The sequence below is a fragment of the Phoenix dactylifera genome, chromosome 8 (genome assembly GCF_009389715.1).
Source record: "Phoenix dactylifera cultivar Barhee BC4 chromosome 8, palm_55x_up_171113_PBpolish2nd_filt_p, whole genome shotgun sequence".
In the NCBI taxonomy this organism is placed as follows: Eukaryota; Viridiplantae; Streptophyta; class Magnoliopsida; order Arecales; family Arecaceae; genus Phoenix; species Phoenix dactylifera.
Window position 1 is genome coordinate 22113970 of NC_052399.1, and position 11452 is coordinate 22125421.

The 11452-nt window shown below is 39.6% G+C and overlaps 1 protein-coding gene and 1 long non-coding RNA gene across 2 annotated transcripts; both read left to right on the forward strand.

Annotated features, from left to right (window-relative positions):
- Window positions 1-3611: 3611 nt before the first annotated feature.
- LOC103718656 (protein ALP1-like) lies at window positions 3612-5422 on the forward strand. Its single transcript, XM_008807575.4, has one exon. It carries the CDS (start codon window positions 3752-3754, stop codon window positions 5105-5107), a length of 1356 nt encoding a protein of 451 aa, XP_008805797.2. The 5' UTR covers window positions 3612-3751; the 3' UTR covers window positions 5108-5422.
- A 573-nt stretch (window positions 5423-5995) lies between these two features.
- LOC113463496 lies at window positions 5996-10665 on the forward strand. The gene is made up of 2 exons (XR_003387819.2): window positions 5996-8242; window positions 9638-10665. It is a non-coding gene; the product is annotated as an uncharacterized LOC113463496 (long non-coding RNA).
- Window positions 10666-11452: the final 787 nt, after the last annotated feature.

The following is an 11452-nucleotide window of genomic DNA, read 5'->3' on the forward strand; positions in this document are numbered from 1 at the left end:
GCATGCTTATTTTTCTAGTTTGTTCATACTTCGGATGATTTCCATCTAAGTTACCTCTTTTGTTCACACTTAATGCAAAAGTGATATCAACATTGTTAAAAATAAAAAACTGAATGATATATATGCACGCGCACGATGCTACAAAGATGTTTTAATTTATTTCTTATACGCATCATTATCGATTTGTATCACACTAAATAATTTAGTTGCGTAATACATGAGGCATATGAGAATAAAATCATAGAGAAAACTAGTGGCTAACATATGCATTCATCCATGCCATTGGATTTTCTTTTCACATGAATAAGTGTGACATTGAGCAATTTGCCTAACATCTAGCTATATTATTTTCAAAGCAAGTTACTACTTATCTTATATTTTTTTCGTACTTCATTTGTGAGTGAGTGTGATACATGAGAAATCATTATTCATCTCAAATTCAAAAGCGAATGATAGTTTCACACAGCACAAATTGTATCTCTTTACTTGCTACACATATATTCTACTATTATAATGCCGATACCGGGTTGGTATCTTTCCATTCACAATTTCCGTGCTTTCAACTCTACCTTCATGCATGTCACGTGCGCGAGAGATTGGTATTTATTATTTCTCAAATCCGTCATCATTATTTTATATAATTTCTGCTTCTAAGTTTGTCATGATGACAATAATGACACATTATGAAATTGTAATTAGTCGTGCATTTGTCGAGAAAACTATCAACTCATTCAACCAATGATAGACAAATGTTCAATCGTAAATGATTGTAAAATGACAAACATAGATAAATGAGTTTTTTTTTTTTTAGCCCATGTATGCCATGCCATGTTAGGACTTAAAAATGAGACTTTGCCCAAAGAAGACGCAAAAGATATTTTTTATCCTAAAATGGTCATAACCTGCATCCTCTTGGCTACAATTGCATATTTTCCTGATGATTGACATTAAATATCTCCTGACATGTAATCCATTATGTGAAGTACATTCTTAAAAAAGCAAAACATGATATGTAAAAAAAAAATAGAAAACATTATTGATACAAGGATCTATGAACATTACCAAATTGGATTTAGACCACTTTAACTATTATAAGTAAGGCTAGATAGGATCCCCAAGCAAGATCTGCTACATCAGAAGCTAAATTGCGCGCTAAACTTTCGAAAGTTGTAATTTAATCATATGATATCTAATTTAGATAATTTTTATATGTTCTAAATTGGATAACTTTTTGATGTCTACTATATAGTACCAACCTTCTAGGAGATTAAAATAAACCAAAATTCTATTATTTTGATCTCGAAACAAGCATGCCAAATTGATTTTTTTTTTTTTTTGAGAAAGTCTTTGATCGGATATATCATCCAATCTAGAAAAAATTTGGTGGAGTAATGGAAGACAAAATTATTGTAAAGGTTGAAAGCTGCCTCTCATAGGACTTTAGCTTTTCATATTTATTTTTACTAGTCATGTTTATTATTAGAAAGTTAGTTATATCTAGACTAGGAGAGAAATCCGATCTAAATCGTGAAAGAATGGATCTTACCATTATAAATAAAAGCTATGCGCATCAGTTTTGGACCGTTAATGAAAGTAACAGGGACCTAAACCCTGCTAATCGATATTTTTTTTTTTTACTTATTTCTGATTTTTTTGAGAGACTCAAGTCGCATGGGTTAAAAAATCTTTCTTCTCTCCTATTGAATCATACAATATATCATTCCTAATCTTAAATAAATACATACATAGCACAACATGGCAGAAGAAGTTAAAATCATATGAAAAAAGCGATATTTTGTGGTGATCAGGCATTATGATGCTACGACATAAAAAAAATAATTGAATATTACCTTTTTTTTTAAACAAGCCACACCTTCTTACTTGTTGATTCATCGTCAAAGATTGCTTACAACCAATTACCAAGAATTCTTGCCATTCTAATACTCCATCCCCCAGTTTTCAGTATTCATATGCCTTTCTCAAGGCAAAATTTTGAATTTGCATGCGACACATGACCAGAATTTGCCCCCTTTTTTTGGAACAGACAGCTGCCACATCCATACAGTCAATTTAAATTTCGATCTAGGTATTTGTGAAATATTTTCATCATTCATCTAATTCTCCAATCCATCACCCTTGATTTATTTGTTTATTCGTTTTTCCTTTCCAGTTTGATGTGAGAATAAGCATACAATATGAACACAAAATACTCAACTTTCGCACAGAAGAGAGACTTGACTGAGAGATTCCTCCTGTTGCCGAAATAAAAGAAAGGTCATACTTCAACACCATGTATCCGACTGTTTGGTAGACCCGGACACTGGGGCTGCACGTTCCCCACCCTGGAGCGCCTTCTTCTTTTCTTTTTTTAGCTTTTTTTTTTCCTTTTTTTTTTTTTTGTGCTGAGCTAACGCCGATATATCGTACATTACGGACACAAATAGCACGAAATAACCACTTTTTCACCCAAAAAAATATTTTTAGAGTAGTTGGCCACATAGAAGGCTTTTTTTTTTTTTTTAGGTACAACGGCACCTCACACATTATGGGCTCGTTTGGTTCGCGGAAAGTATTTTTTCTCCTAAAAATTAAGGATGCTTAGGAAAATACTTTTGACATGTTTGGTTGACTATGAGAAAGTGACATATTTGTAGAGTGCTTATGTTTGTTCGATCATCCATTTTTCTGAAAAAGTTATGTGTAATTCCTATTATATCTTTAATAAAAATTGGACCTTTAATACTTATTTAATGTTGAAGAGCCTTTTTGGAAAAAAATAAAAATGAAGTGATTCCTGACTCATAGTAAAGTAACTTTTCAATATTTCTCATAAAAAAGATTTTTTCATGAAATGTGGGAATCATATTCCATAGAAATACAACCATTTCATTTCTCTCTTTTAAAAACTTCAACCAAACAAGAGGCATCTCATTATTTTTTCGTTGACCATACTTTTCCTCTTTTTTTTCCGCGAACCAAACGAGCCCTATGGATGCAAATATGATCAACAAAATAAAAAAATAAAAAACTACATAAAAAACCTTTTACGGATCCACTGTCCATCTAAATGAAATCACTGGGCCGTATTGAAAGCCACCAATCGGCAGTTCTGTTTGTTTTTTTATACATGTGTGGTTTAATAAAAATTATATTTTTTATTAATTTATTAGTTTTTCGGTGCACATGTTTTTTCTGCGGGGCCACCCTACGGCTCCACTGGAGCGCTTCTCATCATTTTGACTTTTTTTTACCTTTTCGGAGCCGAGCCGAGACCCGCCGTCCACCCTTCCGCCCTGCACACGCGTTTCACGAATCGCCCCCAAACAAACGCGCACACCGTGGTGCCCCGCGCTCCCGCTCTCTCCCGCCCCACCGTTTCCTTGTATCACGTCATCACTGGACCCCACACCTTTTGTCTTATCCCAATTCCCAACTCCCCCAATCCCAGCCTTTAAGTAATCCCACCCGCTTTACGTCCCATATTCCCATTCCTCCCGCCCGCGTTAGCCGCGGTTCAGTATACTAGAATCCGGTCACTCGGTCAGCCCTGCTTCTCCGAAGCACTCCACAATACCGCGTCCCACGCTTATTCGCTGCCCCCCCCGTAACATATATATAACCCCCTTCCTCTTATCTCATCCACCGTCTCAACTATCAGCTCCCTCTCGCTAACCAGAGCACGAAGTACTTACTCCCCGTTACCTCGACCAACAAAGAGATTGTTATAGAGACGGACACCGTGGATTTATATATGAACGTCCCTCCCACTCCTTTCCTTCCTTCATTGGAAGACGACTATTCCTACTACTATTCCTTCTTCCAGGACGCTATCCTCAGTCTCCCCTCCCCTTCTCCGCCCTCGGAGATAGAGATGCCGAATGGAAAGCGGAAGCGGGGCGGTGAACAGGCCGAAGCGGAGGCGAGTCTGATTCATGGAAGGAAAAGATCCAGCTCATCCCGGGAGAGTGGCGATTCCGACTCAGACACCCTTAATTCACACAACGCCACCTCCTCCTCCGCTGTGGGCGGCGGAGGCCCGTCGCCGCACCACCACCGGAGGCTCTGGGTGAAGGACCGCTCCCGGGATTGGTGGGACCGGTGCAACCACCCGGACTTCCCGGAGGCCGAGTTCCGGCGGGCGTTCCGGATGGGACGCGCTACCTTCGAGTTCCTCTGCGAGGAGCTCGGCGCCGCGGTGGCCAAGGAGGACACGACGCTCCGGGCGGCGATCCCGGTCCGGCAGCGCATCGCCGTGTGCATATCCCGGCTCGCCACCGGAGACCCCCTCCGCGCCGTCTCCAAGCGCTTCGGCCTCGGAATCTCGACCTGCCACAAGCTCGTCCTCGAGGTCTGCTCCGCTATCAAGACCGTCCTCATGCCCAAACTCCTCCAGTGGCCCGACCCCCCCGCCGCCGCCGCCCACCGCTTCGAGGCCCTCTCCGGGATCCCCAACGTCGTCGGGTCCATGTACACAACCCATATCCCCATCATCGCCCCCAAGGTCAGCGTCGCCGCCTACTTCAACCGCCGCCACACCGAGCGCAACCAGAAGACCTCGTACTCCATCACCGTCCAGGGGGTGGTGGATCCCGACGGCGTCTTCACCGATGTCTGCATCGGCTGGCCCGGGTCGATGCAGGACGATGAGGTGCTCGAGAAATCGGCACTCCACCAGCGAGCAATCGGCGGCCTTCTACAGAACCAGTGGATCGTCGGCGGGACCGGATACCCTCTCACGGACTGGGTGCTGGTGCCCTACACCCAAAAGAACCTAACTTGGACACAGCACGCCTTCAATGAGAAGATTGGGGAGGTCCAGAGGGTGGCGAAGGAGGCCTTCGCGAGGCTCAAGGGGCGGTGGGCCTGCTTGCAGAAGAGGACCGAGGTAAAGCTCCAAGATTTGCCGGTGGTGCTCGGGGCTTGCTGCGTTCTTCATAACATATGCGAGATGAGGAAGGAGGAGTTCGACCCGGAGCTCAGCTATGAGCTGGTGGACGACGAGATGCTGCCCGAGCACGGCCTCCGATCGGTGAGTGCTATGCAGGCTAGGGATACCATTGCTCATAATTTGCTGCACCATGGCCTTGCCGGCACGACTTTCTTGTAGTTTTCGCTATGATATGGAAATTGGAATTCTTTCGATTGATTGTTGTCAAAACATGGGATAGGAACAAGGGGCTCTGTGCAGAGAGATTTGATTACCCCGCTGATAGATAGGGCTTTAGTTTTGCAGATGAAATATTGGTCAGTTATGCAAAAAGAATGTGCCTTGGCATTGTGTTTTTGTTTGTGCTGGAGAATTTGAGGTCATCCAAAGGCGCTAGATTGTACTATGGTGTTAATCTTTTATAGTGCTTGACGATGGATGATGAAAGTAATTGAAGTTGAAGGAAATTAAACTTCGTGGAATTATTTTGCAGCATACCTTGGTCTCATACTTGAATCATTGCTGTTCTCTGGCTTTGCTTTTCTCCTCGTTCCTGATCGGGCATTACCATTAGATTTTGGTGGTCATAATAACTGATGATGCTCCGAGAATACTCTACTACTTTGGTTTGCTTAATGACACATTATGAAATAATATAAATTTCTAATGAGGACAGATCCCTTGGTTTACTTCATTCGGTTGCATGAGGCATATGGAATGCAAAGAAGTGCAATTAAGTTAATTCTCATGGTGTTGGTGATTCTTGGAAGTTTGTCCTACATCAAGAAAAAATAAGGACATTTTAAGGCGAATACTAGAGGCAGGAAGGAGTAAATTTCCAGCATGTTCAAAATAGAGAGGTTTCCCTATATGCAAAATTGATTCATGAGCAGAACTTGAAGGCATAGAAATTACCTGAATTTCTCATACTTTCACAATGTTTTTGCTGCTTCGAAGCGGAAAAATGCAAATTTAGAATTTAGGATGGAAACATGCACAAAGATACTGATTCCATGAACAAATGCGTGTTGGGTTTTTTTTTTTTTTGTGGGGGGGGGGGGGGAGGGGAGGGGAGGTTGAAGGTCAGAACAAACTGAAAACTCGGTTTGGAGAATAGGTCTAATCAAGGCTCTTAAACCTATGAAACAAACTTTACCCAAGATGCTAACTGAAATGGATTAGTGACATATGCATACAGAATCACATTACTGCTCAAAATGAAGTTTGTCAAGTGCACTATAAATAGCAGTTCTCTTGCTGTTCTCATGATATGCTGTGGAAGATCCATGTTCTATCTCTTGATTATTTGACCATTGGGAAGGTGGAGGAGAATAAAGCTGGCTAATTGTGAGAAGATCCCTCAATGGGATAAATATGGTAATTTGAAGTGAATAAACAAGGGAAAATCAGAAGAATGCAGATAAGGAGATTTTTAATTTTTATTTGTAACTAAAAAAAAATGATGGAGGTGGAAGGCATACAAGGTTGTATCGTATAGGAAACCTAGGTTGTTCATCTTCTACAAATGGCCTTAGGCACCATGTTGAATAAAGAGGATCTCATGGGCTGTTGATGATGGACGTTAATATGCCATGTTGATCATTGGTATGCAGGCTGAGACTCAGCTAGATGGTTATAGTTTTGAATGAGGTTGTAGGCAGTTTCTTCGTGGGCAGATTGGAAGTGTTATTGCTGTGGTGAGTAAGAATAGTGATTCGATGGGATGAGGACTAAAAAGAGACACGGGCTGGCTAATGTTTGTTTTATGACCAATCATGATCAAATGGAGTTTGGTGATTGAAGAAGTGTGGACTATATGCAATGTTTAATTAAGAAGAAGCTCATATTAATGTGATAGGGTTGACAGAATGGAATGGAGAGCACTGTTTGGATAAATGATATTACAACGTATTGGTCTGATTGTCCTGGACTGTGATGCTTTGAGCATCTGTCACTCCTGCTGTATTTTGACCAACATATGATATAGTAATTCTTTGGAATCTGCATGATATTAGCAGAGAAGTACTTCAAGAAGAATTCTGCCATTTGACAGCAATTGCAATTTAAGAGAAAATTATGGGACTTGGGGAAGCAGATGGCTATATAACAGGGAAGGTTGTTTTTGTTATGTTACTTATGTTTTTCTTTTATGTAGACAAGATTCAATATGACTTTGTTGTAAAGCTATTGTGTTCCAACATTCACATCCCATCCTACGGTTGGTAATTAAAATGCCGAGGAGCATGCGTAACCTATCCTGCTTTTGCATTCTCTTTCCTCCAACATATCATCATATATTTGAGTTGTAGAGATTTCACCTAAATCTTTGAAGTTCAGATTCTCATATTTTCCAATTTATGTGCCGGACAGACAACGATGAAGATGCTGATAGCCAAATGGGCAAAATTGAGAAACTTTCCTTGTAAGGAGGGTGCATTGTTTCAGAGATTAGAGCATAGCATATAAATAAAGCAGATGTGAACTTACAACTGCAGGGTCAGAATGATCGTGAAAGATGCATGAGCAGAAGTATTGACTCCAGACTGCAAGTTGTATGTCATAAAAACCTTCTGCTATTGCATCTGATTCTTCTAAGTTCTATCATGTTTACACATAACATATATAAGTTTCATATGTTGTACACGTGTATATACATACAAACACACAGATGTGTGCACATAATCAAAATACAAGAATTCTTCTGACTTGGAAAAAAGAAAAATCCAAGTTATACTTTCTTTGAAATGAGATTGAAATAATACACACTGAAGTATATTGTCTCATCCGACGTTATCTTCTACTCAGTCTTGTTCAGTATAAGTTGCGTTGTTAAAATTAAGAGATGCATCTTTTCCCTAAGTTTACTGTAGATAAGTTAGAATTTGAAAAGGCATTCAAATTCAGATTACTTTTTTGCCCTTCAGTTATGTTCATGCAAAATATCAGGAAAGCGTGAAAGGTTCAAGAAGCTTTCCACTCAAATATCTGTGTCTTATTGTAGAGGATGCTGGGGGTGACAATAAATATGGATTGATGGCAAACTAGTAAAAGTTCATTTCCTGATTCTACTAGAATGCGACTTTGTCATTATTCTTCTGTTCTTGCGACGTAGTTGTCATTTTTGGTTGTACCAACATTATAAAACTTGTAGATTTTTGCAAGATGACATGGCTTTGGAAGATGATCAAGTTTGAGAGAAGCGGAAACAAACCTATAACAGGATGCAAGCAAGCTAGAGCAACATTAGAAGGACTTGACTGGAATATGCTTGACTACTGAACCACACATGACTCTGAATCATACTTCTGATCAGTGGTAATTATTCTTACCTTTAATTGTTTTTCTTTATGCCCTGTGTAAACATAGACTAAGATTAGTGAGAAGCAAATTGCCCTTATAATGTACCTAGGAAACCCTTGCTGCAAAGCTCTTTAAAATTGGATAAGTTTGCTTGCTGTAACAGGAAAAATATGAGGTACTGGCCTTTGTTTGATTCTCTGCTTTGGGTTTCTCTAAATGACTTCCATCAGAAAGCCTAATCTATGGTTTTTATTGCATTTAATTACGATACATCTTTTATTGTTGTCCTAGTGAGAAACAAGAATCCCAGGTTGTGTCCTTTGTCTGTTGAGGTTTCTTTAAAAAACAATGTTGGCCTTAAGAAAGCCTGTAAAATGTTGGTCAGCATGATGTATTGATATGTAGCCATATGCAGTCTATCCATAGCTAAATTACAACATTAGACCAGCGCCCACACAACTTCATGTTGTGTGGTCCATTCTTCATCATCTTCATGCACATGGAAAGTTCCCAATGCTGAAGAGGCTTTATCAGGAAGTTGGCAGCTGTAAGGCATGTTATCTGTCATCTGGTGCACTAGTGAAGTGGGGGGCCTTCCATTTCTTCTTCTAGACCTTCCTTTTGAAATGAACTTCTCAATAAATTCTCATTTGATAACTTCAATCACCTCTAGCCATGCTCTTTTCTGAATTTTAATCAGGAATTGCTTAAAACATTTTCCCTCTCTGAGAGATTTATCCTTGGGCAGTCTGATCAAATGCATAGTGCCCCACAAATTGCATCTTTTCTACTATGCTGCTTACTAATTCAGCCTTATTCTTCTTTATTGACAATTTAGATGCTACAAGATTTGCCTTATCTACCTTTGAGATTCCACGTCACTGCTTTTCTGTATTTTTCATCACCTAGCTTGCTTAGTTGCTTACCTGTGAAACAAGTGAATTTGTACCGGCTTCTCCAACACCATGCTTGACAGTGAATGGACTAGAAATTTGATGATTGGTATGTGTTTGATTAAGCAATGACTCCCAACTCTTGGTAGATTATCTGAACCAGCATCTGGTATCGTTTAGACATACATAGCTATTACATGAAGACATTCTTATCAGTATTCTCACATATTAGAATCACACTAGGTACTTCAAGAATGCCTGCTTAATTCACATTTCAGGTGAACAGGTTCCTTGAAGTAACAGTCTCATGTAGTTAACTGGCATGTCTAGAACAATAAGCACATTTACCTTGAGGTTGTATAAAACTGGACCACGTTTGGAAATGACAGGCTTTCATGTTCTGATCGACATGTAATCTGTCCTGCATGTTGTATGGATAAAAGTTGCAGTACTATGGATATCAAAACATATTTTATCTATTTGGTTTCATCTTTTTTTGTTTTTTGATCATTTTCAGTTTTTGGGATGCCAACCTACTTTAAATCACCTTTAATTGCTCTATAACAAGCAGTACGTGCTTACAAGTATGTATGGAAACAAGAGAAGCTATGTTGGATGCTTTCAGGTATAATTTGCTGTTCTGTTGAGCTATAGATTATTCTGCTGAATATCTCTTCTTTGCTTAGATGATTTTGGACCAGAAAATCTCGTGTCCTGAGGGAACGGCATACCTGCTGACTGGCTTGCAATCCACGGGCGAGGAGTGGTTTCCACAGAGATGTGGGTTGATATTGTGGATACTAACCTACGGATGCTTCTATCTTTGAAAACTAGGGGTAGAAAACATAATATTTCTGCTGAAGGCTAAACTTGTTATTCAAGTCTTATGGAAGAGGGTGTTATTTAACTGTTAATTGGATCAGCCAAGTGTTTGGACTGGCTAAAAAATTGCTGAAATGGTTCAAGGGCTTGGACCAAGAGTAATTGTTTCTGGTAGGACTAGGTCTAATAGGTGGTCCTCTCTGGTGTTTAAAATGATGGTACATCATCTTTTTATATAGTCTGAAACTTGGATCGGTCAACATTAGGAATCCCATGTTCCAGACGATGAAACAGTGGGCTGCTCCAGGATTGTTAGGAAAAAGTACAAGTTGATGGCTTGCAAGATGGCATTAACACGGCTTCCTGATTTCATAGTCAGAGTCATCATTTTTGACAACAGACAACGCCATTGTGAGCACAGAGCTAAGTGTACCATCTCAAAGCAGAAAACTATGTGAAAATTTCTCTAAATTTGGGGAGACACTCTTTTTTTTGGGTGTGTGTGTGTGTGTGTGTGTGTTAATAACTAGTATATTTAAGATTTGAGAGAGAGACCTGAATCTGACTGAGAGTTCCAAAATCTTTTATTCCTGTGATGTAGGATTCGATTGAGTCATGTTGCCTTTACTTTCATCCTGGGTCTATTAATTTGTAACATCTACAGTTACTTAGGCAATTGAAGTAATAATTGTGGCTTTTGGAGGTCTAATTCCAGGCTCTTAATTTCTCTTTATTTTGTTACCGTTATTGATGGAGATGTACTTGCGGATCTTGTAAAACAAATAATACCTAGATGGGTACTTGCTGATCCCTTGAGTATTTTAATACCTTGATGGATGCCACCAACCACACATTATGAACAATATTTTTATGGTGCATCCAGCATTCATGACAACCATTTTGCTCTTGGTAACAAATATTGAGCAATATTCTGTGCATTACTTTTTTATTGTTTTCAAATTTTGTCTTCCAATTTTGCGTCCATGCACAATGAGGCCAATAATTTATGTAGTAAATATCTAACTACGACGGATCCTTCCTAAATCTCTTGGGTATAATATTTTCAGTTATACTTTGGAATTGTTCACGCTTTGGATCTATATCATGGTAATCATTAAAAGAGGGAAGCAAATGGCATGCATGAGAGCAAGTGGTTAAACAACATCTCCATCCAGGGGAGTGAGTACACCAACCCAACCTGCAGGCAGAATTCAAACCTAGGTGCAGACACAATTTGAACGGGAGTTTGCTAACCCTAACATAGGTGTTGGCTGAATTCAGACCCAGGTCATTTGCTATTATCAACCGAGCTAGTTGACACCTACAACATGAATATTTTTTCCCTAAATTTTATACTCAAATCTGTATGCATCTTCCGGTTTGGTATGTATTTTTTCCCTTAATTCTTAAAATTTTACCCTAGATGCTATTAGTATGCATCAACCAAGCAACCAGTTCAAATTTCTTGTTCTAAAGAACTTGCTACTCCAATATGCCGACATAATCTCTG